Here is a 23,146-nt window from a genome sequence, read left to right as displayed (position 1 = left end):
ATAGGTTTCAGTTGAGAGGAAAAATTTAATAGGAGCTTGAAGGGATACTTTTTTTAACCCCAAAAAAGGGTGGTATGTATGTGGAATAAGTTGCCTGATGAAGTGGTTGAGGCACATACAATACCAAGTTATAAAAGGCTCTCAAACACAAGGATTGGGAAGGTTATGGACCATATGCTGGCAAATGGGACTAGCTTAGATGGGCATCTTGGTCTGCATGGACTAGTTGGCCCAGAGGGCTTGTTGCTGTGCTGTGATTTTTGACTACCCTTAAATTCCACTTTTGCAACACTCACATCACCATTGTCCAGTGCTTTCTGTTTCAGTTTATTAAAAAGACTGACTGATTTCTCCTTAAGTATAAGAACACTTTATGGAACACCATGCTTTGTACACCCATCAATCCACTCAAACAATAGACTTTCCATTTTATCCATTATTGGATGCCGACTAAGAGAGACCACTTTGCTACGAGCAGAAACAACAGTAACATCGGCAGCTTTCAAGATTCTTTCTGCATATAAATAGTGCGAATTGTTCAATGCATGGACAATGTCCTTACTTCGTTCACCACGATGGAAACGCTTAATTATGTCTAGTTTTACGCTAAGCGTAACACCCTTACGAGCTCTCTTAGGCTTTTCCGATACCTTAGAACTCACCTTGCTAACGGATGCAAAAAATAAATCGACATAAAGCACAGATGCTCAGAGGCACGTGTTTATGCTATGGCAGCTAGAATGCAGTTCCAGGGGAGGAGCTTGACTGCTCGTCGCACGCTGCCTTTTTTTCGTAACAGTGAAAACACCTTCTGTTAGTGAAAACAGGTAACTAATGTAGGTCTTTTGTAACAGCGAGCTGTCGTAAAGCGAACGTTCGAAAAACATGTGGGCCACCTGTATCTGACGTTAGCTTAAATATGTCAGGTTGCAAGGTTTTTCTTAGTTCATTCATCTTATAAAACCATTAAATAAGGTTTAGGACTGTGCCTAATAACAGTAACTTAAAAGAGAGTGAAATTTAAGAATTATGCATTTGTGAAAGGGCAGTTTAGTAAGTTTGTAAAGTGAGCATTGAATTCCAGACTGCAAATTTAAGCTGAAACAAATGTTATCATTTTAAGAAATCAACAGTTGGCTTTTTGACTGATTTGTATATATTTCTGGTACTAAACCAGCTGCAGGTTGGCATTTCATTTTAACACATGAACTGAAAAGTGAGGTCACAGGCTAGAATATTCAAAGCTATTGACTGGGAAAGCAATGACCAATAGGCATACTGAATCAAGCAAAATTGAAAAATTCAATGAAAAAGACTGGAGATGGAGAAAATTTGACATTAACTACAAATCATTTTGTCTCAAAGAAAACTATTACTTGCTCATCTTTTCCTGATTAACTTTGCTAATCAATCAAATTCACCACACTTTCAAAGTTGTACTTGAAAATAATTTTATCTAGCTTGCAGCCAGTTTATTTTTGAGGTAACTATTGAGTCTCCTTCCATATCCCTATCATATGTTCACTTCATTTCAAGCAACATCCCCTCTCCTCCACTCTGGTTCCATGGATAATTATCGTAAATCTGTATGCACAAATAACTAATTTGCCCACTGGCAGAAATTATTTCTATCTATCCAAGATATTTTAAGTTTATAATGTGATGGTGTGTGAGTAAGCAAATGGTGGCCTAGTATAGCTCTTCCGATTATCTGTATATACCCAGTACTCCTATTTTTTTAAATTTCAAAGTGTTGCATCTACTCTTTGAACCCAGAGAGAACTTTGATGTTTTTTTTCCCACAGTTAGGTGATTCAGGAAAGGAGGCAGATAACCAACAAGAGTGCATTCTTCATTAATAAAGTGTATGATTTGAGATTAAATGATTCTAGCGTTATTGTGCAATTTAAAATTTGATGTCTAATGTGCAGTCAAATAAATGCTATACAGAAGATGATGGAAGAAATCAGCAGATCACACATCTGAAGGGATCAACGATGTCAGTGTTTGAAGTCAATGAACTGTTTACATCAAATGTTAATACTGGTTTTGTTTCAGATTTCCAACATTTGTATTTTGCTCTTGATTAATATGATTGTTGACATTTGTGGTATAAGTTGGTAGCATTGTTTAAAAGGAAAGCAATGTTTTAAGTTCTTTATTACCTGTCATCTTGACATTAGTTTTATTATTAGGAATTTTACAGATGATCTGAAAGTTGCCACAAGAATAAAGCATGGATAAGGAGATGGGTAATTTCTAGTATAAAAAATGTTTTGTACTAAAACCAGAGGGCATAGATTTAGGAAGGAGTAGGAAGTTTAGAGGGACCTAAAGATGAATTTTACCACCCAGAAGGTGAATCTGGAACCTAATACTGGAGAGGGTGATAGAGACTCTCATAACATTTAAAAAGAAATTAGCTAACCACTTGAATCACCAGGATGTAGAAGACCTCGGGGCCAAGTGCTGAAAAATGTGATTGGTAGGAATGGGCATTTGATGATCAGCATGGATGTGCTGGGCCATACTGCATTACTTTATGGTTCTAGTTGATTACTTTAAAGCATCACAGATCTGATTTTGGGTTGTTAATGCCAAGTGGGTTGTCAGTAAGGCATATACTTTCCATTGTTAATTTAAAATTATGCAGGTATACAGTTTCAAATCATTCTGATAAATTGATTTAAAAATTCATTATTAAAACTGTACATAGTTAATATTTGAATAAGTTAGAATTGTGAAGTGCAATTTAACCGGGTCAATTTACTTCTTTTCCTGTCCATGTGTTCATATTAATGTGATCACATTGATTTGTGTGATGGGCCAAGTTGGCACTGGTGACCCATGGCAACATATTGCTGGCTCTTTCAAAACTTCTCAGTGTACCTCTTTTGAATCTCACTCACAGCAATCTACAACCTGTAATTTCCTCTTAAGCAACATACTTTTGAACTATCTTTATGAACTAGTGATTTCACAATCTTCTGAAGGATTTGGCGGACTTAACTCTCAAGCATGCAAGTGCGGCAGCTTTAAACGGATGAAGTTGCATCGCCATAGCTGGAGGAGGGTGGGGGAGTCCAGGCCAGGATGAAATGCCAAGTAATGAAAGTTCCTGTACCAAGCATCTTGGTAGCAAATTCACAGTCACTCGAGAACAAAATAGAGGACCTAAGGATGAGATTGTTGTGTTGGAGGGAAGTGAGGAATTGCTGAGTGGAGACACAACAACCTCTCACAATGTCAGCAAGACAAAGGAACTGATTATTGTCTTCGATAGGAGGAAACTGGAGGTGCATTAGCCAGTCCTTCATTGGGGAATTGGAAGTGGAGACTGTCAGCAACTTCAAATTCCTCGGTGTTTTCATTTAGGAGGATCAATTCTGGGCCGAGCACATAAGTGCAATTACAGAGAAAGCACGACAGCACCTCTACTTCCTTAGACATTTGCGAAGACTCAGCATGTCGTCTATAACTTTCACAAACTGCTATAGCTATATGGTGGCTGGTTGCATCATGGACTGGAAACAACAATGCACTTGAATTGAAAATCCTACAAATAGTAATGGCTACGGCCTAGTCTGATACAGGTAAAGCCCTCCCCACACATCTATACACAGCACTACAGGAAAACAGCATCCATCATTAGACCGTAAGACATAAGAGCAGAATTAGGCCATTCAACCCATTGATTCTGCACTGTCAGACCATCATGGCTGATTTATTATCTCTGAACCCCCTTCTTTCTGTGACCTTTCACTGGCTAAAGAAGTTCTTCCTCATCTCTGTTCTAAATGGATGTCTCTCTAGTCTAGAGGCTCAGCCCTCTGATTCTAGACTCACTTGCTAGCATTTTTCCTGTAATACCATGGGCTATTATCTTGTAAGCAGCCCTGTGACAAAGGCCTTCTGAAAATCCAAGTAAACAACATCTACCAACTCTTCTTTGTTTACCTTGCCTGTTATTTCCTCAAAGAATTGCAACAGATTTGTCAGGCAAGATTTTCCCCTTGGGAAACCATGCAGACTTTGGTCTATTTATCGTGTGCCTCCAAATACCCTGAAACCTCGTTCTTAGTAATGGACTGCAACATTTTCCCAACGACTGAAGTCAGGTTAACTAACCTATAATTTCCCTCCCGCTTTCCTCCCTTCTTACAATGGATTGACATTTGTGATTTTCCAGTCCATCTGGTCTGGGTGATTATGTACCTTCAGACTTTCCATCTTCCTTAGTAATAGCAGCAACTCTCCCTTCGGCCCTCTGAAACTCTCTAATATCTGGTATACTGCTAGTATCTTCCATAGTGAAGAATGATGCAAAATACTTAAGTTCCTCAGCCATTTCTTCCCCCCCCCCCCCCCCATTGCTACCTCTCCAGTGTAATTTTCCAGCGGCCCAATATCCACTTGTTGCCTCTTTTACTCTTCGTATATTTGATATCTTCTTTTATATTATTGGCTAGCTTACCTTCATATTTCATTTATTTTCTCCTTATGGCTTTTTTATCTGCCTTATCATCAGGGATCCCCACCACCCAGGTTAAGCTCTCTTCTCACTGTTGTCATTAGGAAGAAGGTACAAGAGCGTCAAGGCTCACACCACTAGAATCAGGAACAGTTACTACCCCTCAACCATCAGGCTCTTGAACCAGAGGGGATAACTTCATTCAACTGCACTCACCCCATCAGGGAACTGTTTCCACAGTCTATGGACTCACTTTCAAGGATTCTTATGTTCTCGATATTTATTGCTTATTTGTTTAGTTTTCATCATTTTTATTTCCACAGTTCGTTGTCTTTTGCATTGCTTTACGTTGGTTGTTTGTCTTGGATTTGCTGTGTATTTATGGTTTTATATTGCTATATTTCTACACTATTTTTGGTTGGTGCAACTGTAACAAAACTCAATTTCCCTCGGGATCAATAAAGTATGTCTGCCTGTATGCCTGCAAGAATCTCAGGATTATATATGATGACATGTATGTCCATTGATCATAAATTTACTTTGTATTATGACCTCCTTCAATGTTATCTTCATAAGGTAATAAATAAGACAAAGGAGGAAGGTGGTAGGAGATTAGAACTAATTTATATCAAATCTTTTGTCATTGCATGTGTTCTTGCAAAGTACCAGAATATCATAAAATGTCCAACATCTCAGCAATGTAATTTCAGTGGCCCCCTAATGTTAGACAAGTATATATTAGGTTATCATTTACAATTTGCAAGCTTTACAACAGCAAATGTTATTGAAATTTGAAGAAGTATTAACTCTGGTTAAAAGTGCATTTTCAGTAAAGGTGCTACCTTGGAAGATGGGAATCAGTAGGACAGAAAGTTAAAGGATTTGTTTAAGTTGTTGAATTAATTTGAAGCTTGTTTAATTTTTGCCTTTGCTATTATGGCATAATCACTTCTGGGCATTTGAAGCGCGCGTGCGTGTGTGTGTGTGTAAATTAAATCACAAACTGGGGTCCGTTTTATTTTGCTTTATAGTCAAACTCCTTTTTCCAATCCAGCCCATGGTTTTGTATCCATGCTTATTTTAAGAAGTGAATTTTTTTCAATAGAGTTTAAAAATTCCAAATGGTGCATAAATTTAAAAGCACTATTGACCTGAGGTGCATTGACCACGGTATCTTCAAGTTGTCTTACAATGTCATATCTTGCTCCATTGACTAATCATTGCATCTCTCGTAATCCTTTTATTCTGATGAAAACCAAAAATTAGGACAAATTAGGTCAAGCAGATCTGCTTGGAAATTACTAGAATCTTTGTGAGTTTCTGTCTCTGATATCAAATACATTAATTTTTTTACCAAAATGAGAATGTAATCCTACAAGTAAAAGTGGTTTTATAAAATTTGTGTTAAAGTTGTGTTTTTTTTAAGTAAAGTTAACTACATCAATAATATCACTTGTTGATTTTGTTACTTTTATCCCCAGGCTATTTCCAGCAAGTTTCATTGAGTTTAAAATTTTCACTTAAAATATGTTCGAAATGATTAAATGTTAAATATATTTTTTTTTAAATGCCCATTTACACCTGTTTTGCAGACTTGGATTGGGAATAAAAGACGAAAATTGAATTCTACGAAATACAGCTTGGATGATACACCGTCAACACAGGGATCAGCAGGAAATGGTACAGTGGGAAAATCTGATGCACCTGTCAAAAACACAAGCTTTGTCTATCCATCCCAGTGCCAGCAAACTATTTTAACATCACCATGCAGAAATGTAATGGTAACTGGTGTGCTTAATTCCACTTATTCTACAAGTAGACAAGGGTTATCTCACCAGAAGGATGCCCACCGGTGTGAAGTTTCTAATCTTGCACCCAGGCCAACTGGGCGAACCATTTCAGAAATAGAATTACAACATGTTTCTGGTCAAAGACAACCTGTCTCTAAAAACCCTGCAATTACTTTTTGTGAGAAAATGATTCCTGGATCGAGACCATTAAATCTTCACAGTCCTACCAACACCATAAATACAACTAGTGCAAAAAATTACAGTCCTGTTTATGTTCAAACTGAAGTAAATAGGCAGACTGCAACAGCTAAGTCAGTTGGTGCATGGCCAAAACAGTTTAATTCAACCATTGCAGAGTGTCCACGGAAGCTCAGTTCTGATCCTCCTTTCTCAAGAAGTATGTCTAGCTGTATATCTGATTCAAAGATTACAAGGAATGCAGGGGACCCAGCTGTCAGCTCTCTCCAAATTCGTGATGTATATTCACTAGCAGGCAGTAAGCAGTCCCCCAGAAACAGAGATCATGCATTTTGGAATTCCTGTCATATGGAAAGTGGGTGTTTTTCCATTGCCATGGAAACTGGAGATGTCGATGAGTATGCAAGGGAGGAGGAGCTTGCATCAATGAGTTCAGAGCTGAAGCATCATCCACGAGTTTCTGAACCAAATACATCAAAGGAAATGGAGTGCACAAATACATCAGTTGTAACGCCAGCGAGGCACATAAGCTCTGGATCAGTACAGACCAGTAATAAGGATATTTCTGGAAGTGTGTTCTATTCCAGTGGCGATTTCAGAGCACCTGGGTCAACAGTAACCTTGAACAGTAATGTAAATTCATCAGAGGACTCACTGAACCCCCACTTTCCATCAACTGGATACCAAAGACCAACTTCCAGTCAAAGCAACTATCAGGTAACTACTTGTCTTGTTCCTTGGATCTGTTTGGAAGTTGTGTAAATGTCTAAATTATGACAAACTCTGGATACCTGACTTTGCACAAATGAAGGTTGCACTGACTAATTTAAATAAAGACTAATTAGATTAAAATATTCATGGTATTATGGGAACTAATAGAGCTAATTGAAACTAATTCTACTGAATGAGGCTTCAAGACAATATAGGGACATGAGTGACTGTAGATGCCGGAATCTAGAGCAATAACCAATCTACTGGAAGAATTCAGCAGGTCCAACAGTATCTGTGGGAGGAAATGAATTGTCAGTCTTTCAGGTTCACCAATTACCTCAGACTCCCTTCTCACCATTCTCCTCTTTATACTGGCTATCTTGCCTCTGCACTTGCAATCCTGATCCAGAGTTTTGATGAACTGTCAACAGTTTTTTTAATTCACAGATGCTGATTGTTGTTCAGCCTTATTGGCTCGAGATCATCTGACTGATCTGTGTCACCTTATTGGCTCTGGTCCAAGCCGGCATCCATTTATTGCTCTCTACCACAAGTGACAACTGATAATCTATGGCTCTTTGTTCTAAAACAGTTACCAAACCAGTAACCAGCTTGAATCATTCAGGGCAGACACAGACCCCACCATTCACAAACCTGCATATTATATCATACCAAAGAACTCCTCACAAATAACTTCTTATTTGGAAATGATCTCTTGTCCAGCCCATTACCAGGAGCATCACTGTGTCTACTTCAAAACATTGACTCAGCTGAGCAAAAGCAGTTCACAAAATGATATAGAGTAGCTTCACAAATTGGCAGCCTCTATTCCTTCGACCTCATGGCAAGACAAAGACAATTGATTTGTCTACTTCCACTGTCCTTGATTCACTCAAATTCACTGATTTGTAGTTGTTTCTGGCCAACAAGTTTGTCAGGATGCCACCTGGCTTAGAGGGTATGAGTTATAAAGAAAGGTTGGACAAACTTGGGTTGTTCTCCCTAGAGTGCTGGTCCATACATCTGACAGAGGCTTTTCAAAATGCTGAGAGGCATAGATAAGATAGAGAGAAACATTTTCCCAGGGTAAAAATATCGAACAGCAGAGACAAGCTTTTAAGATAACATGAAAAACAAGTTTTATTTTAAACTGTGCAGAGGAATCCTTCATTATTTGCTTACTTCCTTTACTTCTCTTGGTGGTCACCTATAGCCTGCACTTAAGGCGTGACCACTTCGCTACAATCTTAAGTTCAAGTTTAAATTTAATTGTCATTCAACCATACATGAATACAACTAAATGAAGCAGCGTTAGTCCGGTTCGGGGCCAAGGTGCAAAACACAGTACCACCAGTATACACAGCACATATATCACATATAAGGTAAGAGTAAAATAGAGTCACACAAATAATATAGGCCAAGCCCCTCAGTCCATAAATATTGCAACAGTCTGTAGTTAAACACAATACAGCTTGCCTTCTGCTCAGCGAACAGGAGGGGGGCTGTTTGCCTGTAAGAAGTTTTGTACGTTTTTCCCATTACCAAGTGTGTTTCTTCCCACAGTCCAAAGACATACTGGTTAATAGGTAGTTGTAAATTGTCCCGCAATTAGGATAGGGATACTGAGCTGCATGGCTTGAAGGGCCTGTTCCACACTTTATCTCAATAAATAAATACAATCCATCTGCCTCCTCTCTGCCCACATCTGTAACTGAACTGTTATCCCACTGCATTCTTCGATAGTCCTGTACACTGGGCAAAACTCCACCAATCTTGGTGTCATCACAAACTTGCCAATCCACCCATCTATAGTTTCATCCTTATCATTAATATATCACACACAACAGAGGTCCCACCACCGATACTTGCAGAGTACTACTGGTCACAGGGCTCCAGCTAGAATAATAACCTTCCTCTCCTACTCGTTGTCTTCTATAGGCAAGCCAGTTGTGAATCCAAACTTGCAATTTATCTTAGATGGCATGCATCATTATCTTCTGAATCAAGATTGAAGAAATGTGTAAAAATAATAGGATTGTTGTCATAGGGGATTTCAACATCCCTAATATAAACTGGGACCTTCTTAGTGCAAGGAGTTCAGATGGGGCAGAATTTGTTAAGTGCATCCAGGAACATTTCTTAAATTAATATGTGGATGGTCTAAAGAGAGGAGGGGCCTTTATTGGAGCTGGTGTTAGGTAATGAGCCTGGCCAGGTGACCATAGGTGAATAGTTAGCTAACAGGAACCACAGACTCCTTAACTTTCAGGGTAGCTATAGATAATGATAAGTATGGTCCAGTGGAAGAGTTTTAAATTGGAGTAGAGCAAATTACAAGGACATTAGGCAGAATTAAGAAGCATAATTTGGAAACGCCTTTTCTCTGGCAAGTCCACATCAGGCATGTGGAAGGTATTTAAAGATCAATTGCACAGAATGCAGGAAAAGTATGTACCTGTTAGAAGAAAGGATAGGGCTGGAAAGATAATCTTGGATGTGCAGAGAGTTGATGAATTTAGTCACAAAGAAAAGGGAAGAGTAGAGCTTTGGAAGTTAGGATCAAATGAAGCACATAAGGAGTACAAAGAAGCCAGAAAAGAACTAAAGAAGGGGATTGGGAAAGCCAGAGGGTCCGTGTCAAGTCCTTGGCAAGTAGGATTAAGGTGAGTCCCAGGGCATTCTATACATACGTCAAGAGTGAGAGGATAATTAGGGAGAGGATAGGCCACTCTAGGATGGGGGGGTGAGGGGGAAGGAACATTTACTTGGATGCAGAGAATGTGAGTGAGGTACTCTGCTTCAGTATTTACCAACAAAAAGGGTATGGGGGACCAGGAGATCAGTGCTGTATGTGAAGAAAAAGAATTTCAAGATGTATATTGTGTGCATTTCCGTGACATTAAATGTACCTGTTGAAATAGGCTAGGACATTTAGTGTTTGAGGAGGAAGTGTTGGGCCTCCTAATGAATATTAAGGTGGATAAGTGCCCAGGGACTGATAAGTTTTACCTGAGGTTACTGAAGGAGGTAAGAGATGAGATTGCTGGGCCCTTGACCAGTATCTTCATGTCCTCTCTAGCTATTGCGGGGTCTCGGAGGACTGGAGAGTGGCTGATGTTGTACCTCTGTTTTGGTAAGTCCTGCGTCAGTTGTAGAGAAATTGCTGGAGAAAATTCTTAGGGATGGGATGTATGAGCATTTGGAAACACATGACCTAATTAGGGAAAGCCAGCATGGCTTTGTTCATGGCAGGTTGTGCCTTATGAAATTGATTGTTTTTTTGACAAGGTGACGAGAGAGATTAATGAAGGTAGGGCAGTGGATTTTGTCTACATGGATTATAGGCATTTGACAAGGTCCCTCATGGAAGGGTATTCCAGAAGATTAAGATGCGTGGGATCCACAGCGTATTGGCTGTTTGGATTCAGAACTGGTTTATGCATAGATGACTGAAGATAGTGGTTGAAAGGACTTATTCCAGCTGGAGGCCTGTAATTAGTGGAGTTTTGTAGGGATTTGTGCTGTGACCTCTGCTGTTTATGATTTATTTAAATGATCTGGATGAAAATGTAGATGGGTGGGTAAGTAAGTCTGCAGATTATACAAGATTGTTGGAATTGTGGATAATGTAGAAGACTGATAAAGAATTCAGCACAATATACTGTAGACCAGTTGCAGATATGGACAAAGAAATGGCAGATGGAGTTTAACCCAGATAATTGTGAGTGTTACAACTTGTAAGGCAAATGCAAGGAGAGAGTACACTGTTAAAGTTCAAAATCCTCAACAGTGTTACGGAGCAGAGAGGTCTTGGGATCCAAGTTCGTACCTGCTACGCAAGTCGATAGTGTAGTTAAAAAGGCTTATGGAATCCTTGCTTTTATATGTTGAGACATTGAGTTCAAAAGTCCAGAGGTGATCCTGCAACTTTATGAAAATGGTTAAGCCATACCTGGAGTATTGCATACAGTTCTGGTTGTTGAGGCTTTGGAGAAGGTGCAGAAGAAGTTTACTAGGATGCTGCCTGGTTTTGAGGGCATGTGCTATCATGAAAGGCTGGATAAACGGGTTGTTTTCTCTGGAGTGCTGGAGGCTGAGGGGAGATCTGAAAGAGGTTTATAAGATTATGAGAGGCGGTGATAGAGTGGACAGAGAGTATCTGTTTCCTAGATTTGTTATGTCTAATACCAGAGGCAATGCATTGAAGGTGAGAGGCAGTTGGTTCAAGGGAGATGTGAGGGGTAAATTTTATACTCTGAGACTGATGGGTGCCTGGAATGCTCTGCCTGGAATACATTAGAGGCTTTTAAGAGGTATTTGGATAGGTGAATGGATGTAAAGAAGATCCATGTAAGGAAGATGGAGGGGTATGGACATAGTGTAAGTAGGAGGGATTAGTGTTTGTATGATTTTGATTTGCATTTTAATTGGTTTGGCACAACATTGTGGGCTGAATGGCCTGTTCCTGTGCAGTACAGTTCTATGTTCTAACCTACCATAAGAGATTATATTAAATGCCTTACTCAAGTCCAAGTAGATAATGTCCACTGTCTCAACTTCATCAAGCTCTTTTATCACCTCCTTGAACAATTTGATCCAAGATTGTAAGGCATAACCTGCCCTGCACAAAACCATGTTGACTCCATAAGCATTACATTTTCTGTTCCCAGGCCTCTAAACCTTGTCTGCTGCTAGTCAAAGTCCTAGCAATTTCCTTGCTCACTTCTTTCAATAATCTGCGATGTATGCCATCAGGCCCTATAAAGTAGTTTGATATTCTGCTTGACCCTGCTTACTAAGAACATTTCATGGCCCCTTTTGGCCTTCCTATTTACCTGCTTCAGCACTTTCCTGCTATCTTTATATTTCACAAGGGCCCAGTCTGATTTTGGTTTGCTGCTAAACCTTTCATATGCTGTCTTTATCTTCCTGACTAAATTTAGGACTTCTTGAGTCATCCAAGATTCTCTTACCTTACCATCCTTGTCCTTGCTCTTTACTGGAACGTGCTAATCTTGAACATCCATCAGCCTTGTTTGACAGTAGTTGTACCCAATCAGTGCACCTTAACTCCAGTCATAATTTGTTCTTCCCTAATTTAATATCTTCCTGCAAGATCTGCTTTTTATTCTTACTCATAACTATCTTAAAACATTATCAGTTGTGGTCACTCTCCCCAAAATATTCAACCATTATCAGGCCTATCGCCTGGCCTAGTTCACTTTTCAAAACATTACAGTACCTTGAAATGATAGTCAGCTCCCACAGCTATTTTCACATTTTATTGTCTCATTTCTAAATTTAAACTATGTTGAAGTAGGATTTTTTGAGCAAATCTACAAAACATGCAATTTGTCAAATCAAAAGAACAATTCCAAAATCTGTCAATAGTTTACTAAAAATAACAAACCAAAATTGTGAGGCTGAAAATGTATTCACCCCCTTTGTAATTACTACACTAACTTTCCAACCTTACCAACTCATCCAGTTTGTTGATGTCTAAATTTGGAGGATCATCTGTTTTCGGTGAATTCATAAAAGAATAAATACTCCCTCTCTCTGTAAGGTACAACAGTATGGTAGATTTTCAACAGGCTAGACCAGAATGAAGGCAAGAGTTTTCAAGACATGTCAGGAAATTAATAATAGAGAAACACATCTGGGAAAGGGTACAAGACCATATCAAAGTTTCTGTGATCTATTCTGAAAGTGGAAAAAATATTAAGACCATGAGATATAGGAGCAGAAGTGGGCCATTCGGCCCATTGAGTCTGCGCCATTCAATCGTGGGCTGATCCAATTCTGGTCATCCCCACTCCCCTGCCTTCTTCCCACAGCCTTTGATGCCCTAGCTAATCAACAAAATTATCTATCTCTGCCTTAAATGCGCCCAATGACTTGGCAGGACATCATTCCCATTCCCCTAAACTATCTTAAGCCTCTCTGAAGGCTGTTCCCTCAACACTACCCACTCCTCCACCTATCTTTGTATCATCGGCAAATTTAGCCACAATCCATTAATCCCATAGTCCACATCATTGACATACATCGTCAAAAGCAGCAGTCCCAACATCCACCCCTGTGGAACTCCACTGGTAACTGGCAGCCAGCCAGAATAGGATCCATTTATTCCCATTCTCAGTTTTATATCGATCAGCAATGCTCCACACATGCTAGTAACTTTCCTGTAATTCCATGGACTCTTATCTTGCTAAGCAGCTTCATGTGCGGTACCTTGTCAAAGGTCTTCTGAAAATCTAAGTACACCACATTTACTGCATCTCCATTGTCTATCCTGCTTGTAATTTCCTCAAAAAAAGCTGCAGTAGGTTGGTCATGCCGGATTTTCCTTTAAGGAAACCATGCTGGCTTTGTTCTATCTTGTCATGTTCCTCCAGGTACTCAGTAATCTCATTCCTAACAATCAATTCCAACAACTTCCCAAACACTGATGTCCGGCTAACAAGTCTATAATTTCCTTTCTGTTGCTTCCCACCTTCTTAAATAGCGGAGTAACATTTGGAATTTTCTAGATATCCTGTACATTGCTAGAATCTATTGATTCTTGAAAGATCATTGTTAATGCCTCTGCAATCTCTCCAGCTACTTCCTTCAGAAACCAAGGGTGCATTCCATCAGGTCCAGGAGATTTATCCACCCTCAGACCATTAAGCTTCCTGAGCAACTTCTCAGTCGTAATTTTCACTGCACATACTTCACTTCCCTGACAGTCTTGAGTATCTTCCACTATGAAGACTGATGCAAAATGCGCAATCAGTTCCTGTGCCATCTCTGCTTCTCTCATTACAATATCACCAATGTCATTTTCTATTGATCCTTTATCTACCTTCAACTTTATTTTACCTTTTATATACTTAAAAAAGCTTTTAGTGTCTTCTTTGATATTAGTCACTAGCTTCCTTTCATAATTCATCTTTTCCTTCTGAATGACCTTCTTACTTCTGCAAGTTTTTAAAAGCTTCCCAATAGCTTTGGCATCCTTGTATGCCCTCTCATTTAAAACACAACTTCACTGCCTAGGCCAAGCAACTGCATATAAAGTTCATGGCTCCACAATCTCAAAGAAAGCTTTGCACAAAAAGGGTATTTATGAAAGAATGGAAAAGAAGCTGCTCTGGCTAAATAAAAAGCATATCCTTGCCCATCAAAACTTAGCAAAATGTCGGTTAGAAGATACTGTAAAGAAGTGGAAGAAGGGCTTGTGGTCTGATGAGACCACAGTGAAATGTTTTGGCCACAACATTGAGCTGCACTATGGTGTAAATCTAATACTGTATCAGCCAGGTAACACTATCTCTTCTGTAAAGCACGATGGAGTTAGCATCATGCTATGGGGATGCTTTTCAGCAGCAGGGACTGGAAATCTGGTCAGGATTGATGGCAAAATGAATGCTGCTAAATACAGAGAGATACTAGATAAAAACGCACTACCTTCTGCCAGAAAGCTTAAACTGGGGGGGAGGAAGCTCGTCTTTCAGTGGGATATTGACCCAAAGCACACCGCCAGAGCAGCTGTAGAGTGGCTTCAAGTCAAGAAAACTGATATCCTTGAGTGGCCCTGTCAAAGTCCTGACCTTAACTCGATTGAACATCGATGGCAACACCTCAAGATTGCTGTCCACCGCTGCTCCTCAACTATACTGGCACCCTCCCCGCTCAGGATGTCCTGTACCCTCTGTAAGATATCTTTGACCCTGGCACCAGGAAGGCAACACCCCATCCTGTAGTTTTGCATTCACAGAAATGCCTATCAGTGCCATTTTTACATTGTTCTCTCTGACTTCATCCTTCCCTTTGCTGCAGAGCCAGGCATGGCGCCAGTGACCCGGCCATTTGTGCTCACCCCTGGAAGGTCATTACCTAGCCCACTCCACTATGTCCAAAGAGCAGTACATGTTACTGAGGATAATCCTACCCTACTTGCTTACTCCCTTTACCTCTCTTTGTGGTCACCATCTACCTATAGCTTGCACTTGAGGCATAATCACCTGATTACAATCTCAAGTTCCAATTGAGTTCCAGTATCATTTAACCGTATATGAATACAACCAAACGAAATATCATTTCTCCAGTCAGGGGCCAAGGTGTAAAACATAGTACCAACAGTCATACACAGTGCAAGGCACATATAGCACATAGAAGGCAAGAGTTAAATAGAGTCACACAAAAAATATAGGCCAAGCCCCTCAGTCCATGAATATTGCATTAGTCTACATCCGAACACTGAGAAGCAGCACTCACTCCAGCATGGATGACACCACAGCTTGATGCCTAGTCCTCACTATGGCTGAAGCCACGCAGCTGCCCTGACATCCACCAATAAGCCAGTGAATCGGACTTGCAGCGAGCCACATTAACTATCTAACAGGGTCCTTTGTTCACTAGAAAAGTGACTAAGACTCACTCGCTGTTAGACTAAATATTGTCTTCATGGACTGACTTCTCTGCCTTTCTGACACAAGGCAGCATGCTCCACACCAAGTCTATAGTGACTGCCCTTCTTCAATAAAGGTACAAACTTTGCTGCCCTCTGTTAGACTCTCACCTGATCTGTTGACCAAGGAACATGTAGAAACTTATTTTCAGAGTCAACAATCTCTTTCCTTATTTTCAATTGCTACCAGGGCAATATATTGTCACACCTTGGGGCTTTATGCACCTTTCAGCCAATTTATATCAAATACCTGTATGGAAACACCAGTGCCCAAGAACAGAAGCACCTATATACAGCCAGTCCATCACAGGGCAAGCCCTGTCCATCATTGAGCATATTTTCCAAAGGAGCAGCCTCCATCATCAAGGACCCACCATCCAGGCAATGCTGTCTTCTCACTGCAACCATCAGGAACGACGTACGGGAGCCCTGGCTCCCACCCTACCCCATTCAGGAATAGTTATTATCCTTTAACCATCAGGCTCCTGAACCAGAATAAATAGGGAATGAAAGGGTTACAGTAACATCTGGCAACTCCTGGGCTGTATTCCCTGGAGTTCAGGAAAATGAGGGGGAATCTCATAGAAACATTCTGAATGTCAAAAGGCCTGAACAGATTAGATATGGCAAAGTTATTTCCCATGGTAGAGGAGTCTAGGACAAGAGGGCGTGACTTCAGGATTGAAGGACATCTATTTAGAACAGAGATGGCGGAGAAATTACTTAGTGGGTGGTAAATCTGTGGAATTTATTACCTGTGAAGGCTAAGTCATTTGGTGCATTTAAGGCAGAGATAGGTTCTTGATTAGCCAGGGCATCAGAGGACATGGGGAGAAGGTAGGGTAGTGGGGATGACTTGGAAGAATTGGATCAGCCCATGATTGAATGGCGGAGCAGACATGATGGCCCAAACGGTCTACTTCTGCTCCTATATTTTATGGTCTTATAAATCACTACACCTTCCTCAATTCTGATTTGATGCCACAGCCTATTGGCTCATTTTCAAGATCTCCACAACTCATGTTCTCAGTACTTATAAGTATTTACTTATTATTATTTGTGTTTTTTATGTGCATCAATGGTCTTTTGCACATTGGTTGTCAGTCTTTGAGTGTAGTTTTTCACTGATTCTATTATTTCTTGGTTCTACTGAAAATGTCTGCAAGAAAATGAATCTCTTAAATGACATGTACTTTGATAATAAATTTACTTTGAAGTTTGGTATTCATTGAAGATCTCACTTGCATCTTCAGACTGTGTACTGATTGCCACTTTTGGTCTCAAGTGAGCACTGTTCCCTTCCTGGTCACATTCTTGCTATTACTGTACTTCTAAAATGACATGGGATATAACTTTTCCTCCTTAACAATTCTATTTTGTGCCCAGTCTCTAACCTGTAAAGGTGAAAATGCGAAATATGTTAGTAAACTTGTAGGAAAAGTTCAGAAATTAAACAGACAAGTAAGAGTCACCTGCAAGTAGTCTTCAGAACATTTTGAAATAACTTGTATCTGAAAAGAATGAGGGAGGATCTCATTGAAACCTATTGAAGATAGAGTGAATGTGGAGAGAGTGTTTCCTACAGTGGGTGAGTCTAGGACCAGAGGGCACAGCCTCAGAATAGAGGGACTTCCATTTAGAATAGATGAGAAGGAATTTTTTCAGCCAGTAGGTAATAAATTTATGGAATTCGTTGCCTCAGATGGTTATGGAGGCCAAGTCATTGGATATATTTAAAGTGGGAGTTGATAGGTTCTTGGTTAATAAGGGTTACCAAAGGTTATGGGGAGAAGGCAAGGGAACAGGGTTGAGAGGGATAATAAATCAGCCATGATGGAGTGGTGAAACAGACTGGACAGGTTGAATAGCCTACTTCTGTTCTTATGTCATATGGTCTAAATTCCTATCGATTGTAATATGAAGTGTTGAAGCTGCTATGTTGGCAGATAATCTTTTGTGCTATTCTTTATGTTTCCTTGAAGTATAAGTAATTTCTTCCCTAGTTCCCAGGATTTGGAAGGACCTGTCAAGGTCTGAAGTGTTGGCAAAGTTAACATATTGCTGTTGTGGTGTTGAATCTTTCAAAACTTGATTAATTTATGTTTTGTAGAATTGAAGTATAGAGCAGAGACATTTGTCCTTTTGTGCTATGCTTTTCTTTGAACTTTCTATTCAGTTACGTTATTCCCACACATTTTTTTTTTGTTTCTGCATGTTTTCTCCTTTGATAGTTTTATCTTTGCTCCTTCCACAAAAGGCAGAATTTCCCATTTGCAGACCATTTTAATTCCATATCCCTTCCCCCTTCTGACATGTTGCTCCTGCCATGATGAGGCCACTCAGTTTGGAGGAGCAACACCTCATATTTTCCTGGTGAAGGGTCACTGCCCAAAACATCAAAATGTTTATTCATTTTCATGGATGCTGCCTGACCTGCTGAGTTTCTCCAGTGTTTTGTTTTGCTCGGGATTTTCAGCATCTGCAGAATCTCTTGAGTTTATGGAAATTTCTTGGTGTTATTAAATGTTATATTATCTTATTCTGTTTAGCTGCTTTGTCCTAACAAAGCTTGATTTTCACAGTTTGAAACTTAATGTTGGATCTGCAACAAGCAGAAGCTGAGGGGAATGGTCCATGGTTGCACTGAAGTTCCATCTAATAATCATTTGCATAGTTTTTGCACATTTTCAGATCACTGCAAAGCTAAAGGAGTGTGTGAAGGACAACTGTTGAATAAATAGTTGGAATAAAGTTATATCCCACAAAATAAAATAAAAGGGGAAATGGTTCTAAAATTCAGTGTGTTGGCTAGAGGTCTGTAGACCTGCTGCTTCTGTGTTCAAATAAGTACTACAATTAATTGACTGCCGTTCATATTTCAGGACAAAATGTGAAATGAGAAAAGAATATAACTCCACAGTGCTTGCATCCATTGTTTTGTATGTCCAAGTGAGTGATTAATGAACACTCGTAGATGCTCAGAAATATATCCACTATTGATTAACACCCGTAAGACAATTTACAGAGATATATAAGCATAGATTTTGATTGGTTCAGTATCCATTGTGGTGAGATTCTCTAAACTCAGCCCCTTTAAGAAGAAAATGTCAGGAAACTTCATGGTGTTGCCATCAAATGCTTGTGCAAACAATTGTTTGATTTACCCAAGGTTTTGAGTAATTTTAAGGAAGCTTGTTGCATGAATGAAGTCTCTGGAGTAAATTACTGGTAGATACAAAGCAGCTTCTTTCAAAACAAGGTACAGCGTGCATCATACAGAGTCGCTTTTGGTTGAAAGGTCTGCTGGTCCAATGTGGGGCTCGATACTTTATGTGCCAAACATCAAAGGACAATTCCATATTTATAATGCATAGACACTGCTTTGAAACTACATACAACCTCCCAGTTCCTGATTCACATTCACACCACAGACATCCAAATGAATTTTAATCAGCATCGTCTGGTCTGGGATTCACTGCCTTTAGGAACCCATTGTTCAGAGCTGCACTCCAAATTAAATCCACAGTACATATTCAGATGTGAATGTTGGTAGCCAAAGTCAATTGTTAAATGTATGTGTCCTAAACCCAAAAATCACTCTAAGGGCTTGCATTGGTAATCTTTGTTTCTGTTGTTCTTAATTTCTCCAATAATATTTTCTGCTTTAGGCGTCAGGATCTCTTGTATTGCCTTGTCTAACTGGAACCTCAAGGAAAAGAACAGTAAGTATCTTCTATGGATCCTGCTACTAACTTTCAGAGTGATGCTCATTAACTGTAAAATATTATAATTTTTCTAGAAAATAGCCTGCATCCTGATCCCGTGATGAGGTGCATTCAATCAGGATGGCTTGCCAGTTTGCCACTCTATAACTACGTGTACTGTAGTGTAATTGTATAAGAGCATTAAGGGAAAAGAAAGGTCCATCCAGATGGCTGAAATTCCTCTGCACTGTCTCATTACCCCAGCTCTCTCACCACTGTGCCTAGCAGTACTTAGTTCAGTTCACCTAATTTGGCCTACATCAAAATTTGGTAACAAGTTATTTCATACCTTTGTTACACTCAATATAAACACTATTGTTGATTAATCTTAAGCTCTTAGTTACATTTCATTTTCATCTCCTGCTTTATTTACCTTTAAAGAGGTCCCACATCTTCATTTTAACATCCTATGGAAATCAAAGTTATGAAGCAATCTTGGAGCTAAGGTGGGTTAATGAAGTTCAGGTAGAATTTGGGTTTGAACTACCTTTATTTTATTTTGAGTTTATTTTATCTTAATGACAGTGCAAACATGCTGACTAACTTGCTCCTGTTGCTGCATCTGTGCTGTAATGGGACAGTGTGATTTATGTCTAGGAAATAATCTAATGGGAACAATTAAGTAAAAAAGATAAAATTATGAAAGCAGATGTTAAATCTATTCATGTGGCTTTTTGGGCAATATTCAAAACAGTGCAATTTTGAGATACTTTGCATCTTTTTCTAGATTTTAGAATTTATTGGTTCTGAAAAGATAAGATAAAATCCTTCCCTTTGAATTTCAGAGGAGTTGCAATACAGATGAAAACAGTGGTGCAGCTAGTAGAGCCATTGCCTCACAATGCCAGTGACACAGTTTCAGTCTTAATGTCAGTGAAGTTTACACATTTTGCCCGCGACTGGTGTGTTTCCTCCAGATGCATTAGTTTCCTTCCGTATCCCAAAATCATATGTGTTACTAGATTATTGGCTGCTGTAATTCACCCATAGTGTGGGATGGGTTGTACAATCTAGGGAGTGGTGATAAGGAAAGGAAGTCAATTGGGGGGAAAAAGGGGATTACTATAGGATTGGTATGAATGGGTAGTTGAGTATCTGTGTTGACTCCATAGGTCAAAGCTCTTTTTCTGTGCTGTATGTCTCTATGACTAAAACTTGAGAGCTTTCGGTAACTGCATAAAAACCATATGTGACTTGTACCTGGAAGCCCAAGACCGTTAGCTGCTCTCCAATCCTTTTTTTAAAATTTGATTTTGATTAACTTCTTTGCTCAGCGAAGTGCATGCTTTATAAATTTATTCTTCATTATCACTTCGTTAAATTCATTCGTGTTTCATGCAAATGTCCAACAAATGTTAAAGATTTGTCATTGCTAATTTTCATAGATCAGAGACATATTTCAATCTTTTCAAAAATCTTTGTTTTAACTTCTCAGCAGCATAGATTCTTCTGCTGATAAAAAATCTCAGCAGGGTAGATTCTTCTGTAGGCAGCAATGCTTAATCTCATGTCTTCTGAATATATACCATTGTGTTATGATCGAGAATACACTCTCTGAAGAATAGTTGAGTATGTTCAGTTAAAAGCTACAATCTTAATTGTTTGGAAAAATTGAAAAATGTCATTCAACTAACCTGCATATCTTTGTCAAAGAGGTGGAATATATCCTGGGAAAGATGGCCTCCTCTGCTATATGAATCTGAGAGGAATTTATTTTTTTCTCTCAATGCTGCTATCAGCAGCTTCAGATGCACCCTCCATAAACTCCATACCTCTGCTACATGCATCTTATATTGTATGTGCTGCTAAATGTGTGCAGGGTCTTCTGAAATCAATCCCAGCATGACATTAACAATACCATTCTTGCTCTTCTTATTGTTGAATGTTGTCATTCCTTTTGTTACTGTGTCATTTTTTTTTGTTGCCAAATGCTTCGGTCCTAATCCTTTGTGAGTTTTTTCTGCCTTAAATATCAGAGATGTGTCTGGGTATTCCTTGGCTTCCCAAGTACTCCTTATACTTTCCAAGTATTCCTTGTTGGGCATCAAGAATACTGAAGCTGTAATAGTCACATTGTTCTTGCATGACACTTCAAAAGTTAAGCTAATATTTTTAGTGAAAATTCTGATGCAACCTCATGCAACATTTAGCTTTCCCTGGTTGTGTAGCTGTTTGGATCTTGAACTATGTGAATTACTAATGGTTGGGAAAGGGCAATCTAGGCGGCTTAACTCTGTTAGCTTCTGTTGTAAACCTAGATGAGAGCTAGCTATTTGGAGAAAAATAGCAGTGGAATCACGCCAGTACTCCAGCCCACAGCATTTTTAAAAATGGGTTCTCGGATATCTCATTTAAAACTTGGCAGCGAAGCTCCATCTTGTGGCCATTGTGTGAGGAAGTTGCAGTCTCCAGGAACTGTGATTAAATGAGAAATTATTGGAAAAACTCATCCTTACATCTGGTGAAAAGCATTAACACTCTTTGCTCTGTAGCTAGTGTCTGACTTTGTGTATCTTTCAGATTTCCTGTATTTGTAGTATTTTACTGCTGATTTGAGATAATTGGTTTTAGTGAAAAGTTGACTATCAATAGAGTCTTTGATCAGAATGAAGTGATCTATTATCTTTTGAGCAATAGAGTTCCAAATCATAATCGCAGCTTGGTTAAGTTCTTCTAACAGTCAGTGTTGATCTTCAGGTCCAGCATTAGTTGTCAGCAGTGTGTTGCCTATGCTCCCCATCTACTCACGGAGAACTTCCTTGTCATTTGTGGATTCTGAAGCATAAGCTTCTTTGAAGGAGCTGTCCAGATCTTTGACAATGAGGCATTGTGTTGGGCATAAACTTCCAGTTTGTTGAAATGCCAGAAAAGCATCACTGATACAGAAAATGTTAGCTTACTTAATCTTGACTCTGGCTCAGTTCCTGAAACTTCAAAGTTAAGTCAATTTTTAAAAAATATTTAAATAAAAATATCTGAAAGTAGTTAAAATAACAACTAGCATTTTTGCTGATTATGGTATACTTACCAGGTCCTTTTATTTTTCTCACCATTGAACCCAGTGGATTCACTATTCCTACTGTTAAAATTGAAAAGGGATTATAATTCTGATTATCTAATATATTTGCTGGAGAACTGAAGAAAGTTTATTTTGCCTAATGCAGTGTGGCCATCCAAATTCAAGTCGTAACCCTTTCACTGTAGGCTTGTAATGAGCTAGCTGTTACTGTGAATACAGACTAACAGCAAAATAACTCTCACCATGCATGAGGAATAATGATGAAAAGGACATTTCCAATAAACAGTCTAAGGTAGGTCTGATTTTGTAAATACGTAATCATTGGAGCTCATGGTTACCTAATCGATCTTGTTTGCTTCATTACATTTACTCATAGTACCAAAACAGTTCTGCGCTGATAAACCAGTCCAAGTGAAACATAAACAAAAATCCAGGCAACATCCAAGGAAAAAGATGTTGAACTTTCTCCAATATTGTATGTTAGCTAAATAACTGAAAATTATCTTCACAGTCTCCATGAATCCATAGTCTGCATGAGAATTTTATGACATTGGTACCTGTCTTTCCATATGGGTTCTGTGAGCATTTCACCATGTTCTTCTGCTGTGTTCATTGTCCGTTTCCATTTTCCTTTTTTCCCTTTCTGCAATCCCATACTCTCTCGAAAATGGCACCCCATTCTTTTTCCCGCATGCTCTCTCGAAATAAAATGTTAACAAGACAAATCCTATTGGCTAA

At 39.2% G+C, this 23,146-nt stretch overlaps 1 protein-coding gene across 8 annotated transcripts in view; it reads left to right on the top strand.

The window, feature by feature from the left end:
- hdx (highly divergent homeobox) overlaps nucleotides 1-23,146 on the top strand; it is a 153,643-nt gene that overhangs the window by 53,389 nt on the left and 77,108 nt on the right. For all 8 annotated transcript variants that reach the window (XM_073058596.1, XM_073058589.1, XM_073058595.1 and 5 more), the window contains 2 exons: nucleotides 6,064-7,176; nucleotides 19,294-19,347. In XM_073058596.1, the coding sequence (XP_072914697.1) occupies nucleotides 6,064-7,176; nucleotides 19,294-19,347 (1,167 nt within the window). The remainder of the gene's footprint in view (nucleotides 1-6,063; nucleotides 7,177-19,293; nucleotides 19,348-23,146) is intronic.

Source organism: Hemitrygon akajei, chromosome 10 (genome assembly GCF_048418815.1).
Source record: "Hemitrygon akajei chromosome 10, sHemAka1.3, whole genome shotgun sequence".
Lineage (NCBI taxonomy): Eukaryota > Metazoa > Chordata > Chondrichthyes > Myliobatiformes > Dasyatidae > Hemitrygon > Hemitrygon akajei.
The sequence above is the reverse complement of the archived record's forward strand: the minus strand, read 5'-3'. Positions and strand labels throughout refer to the sequence as shown.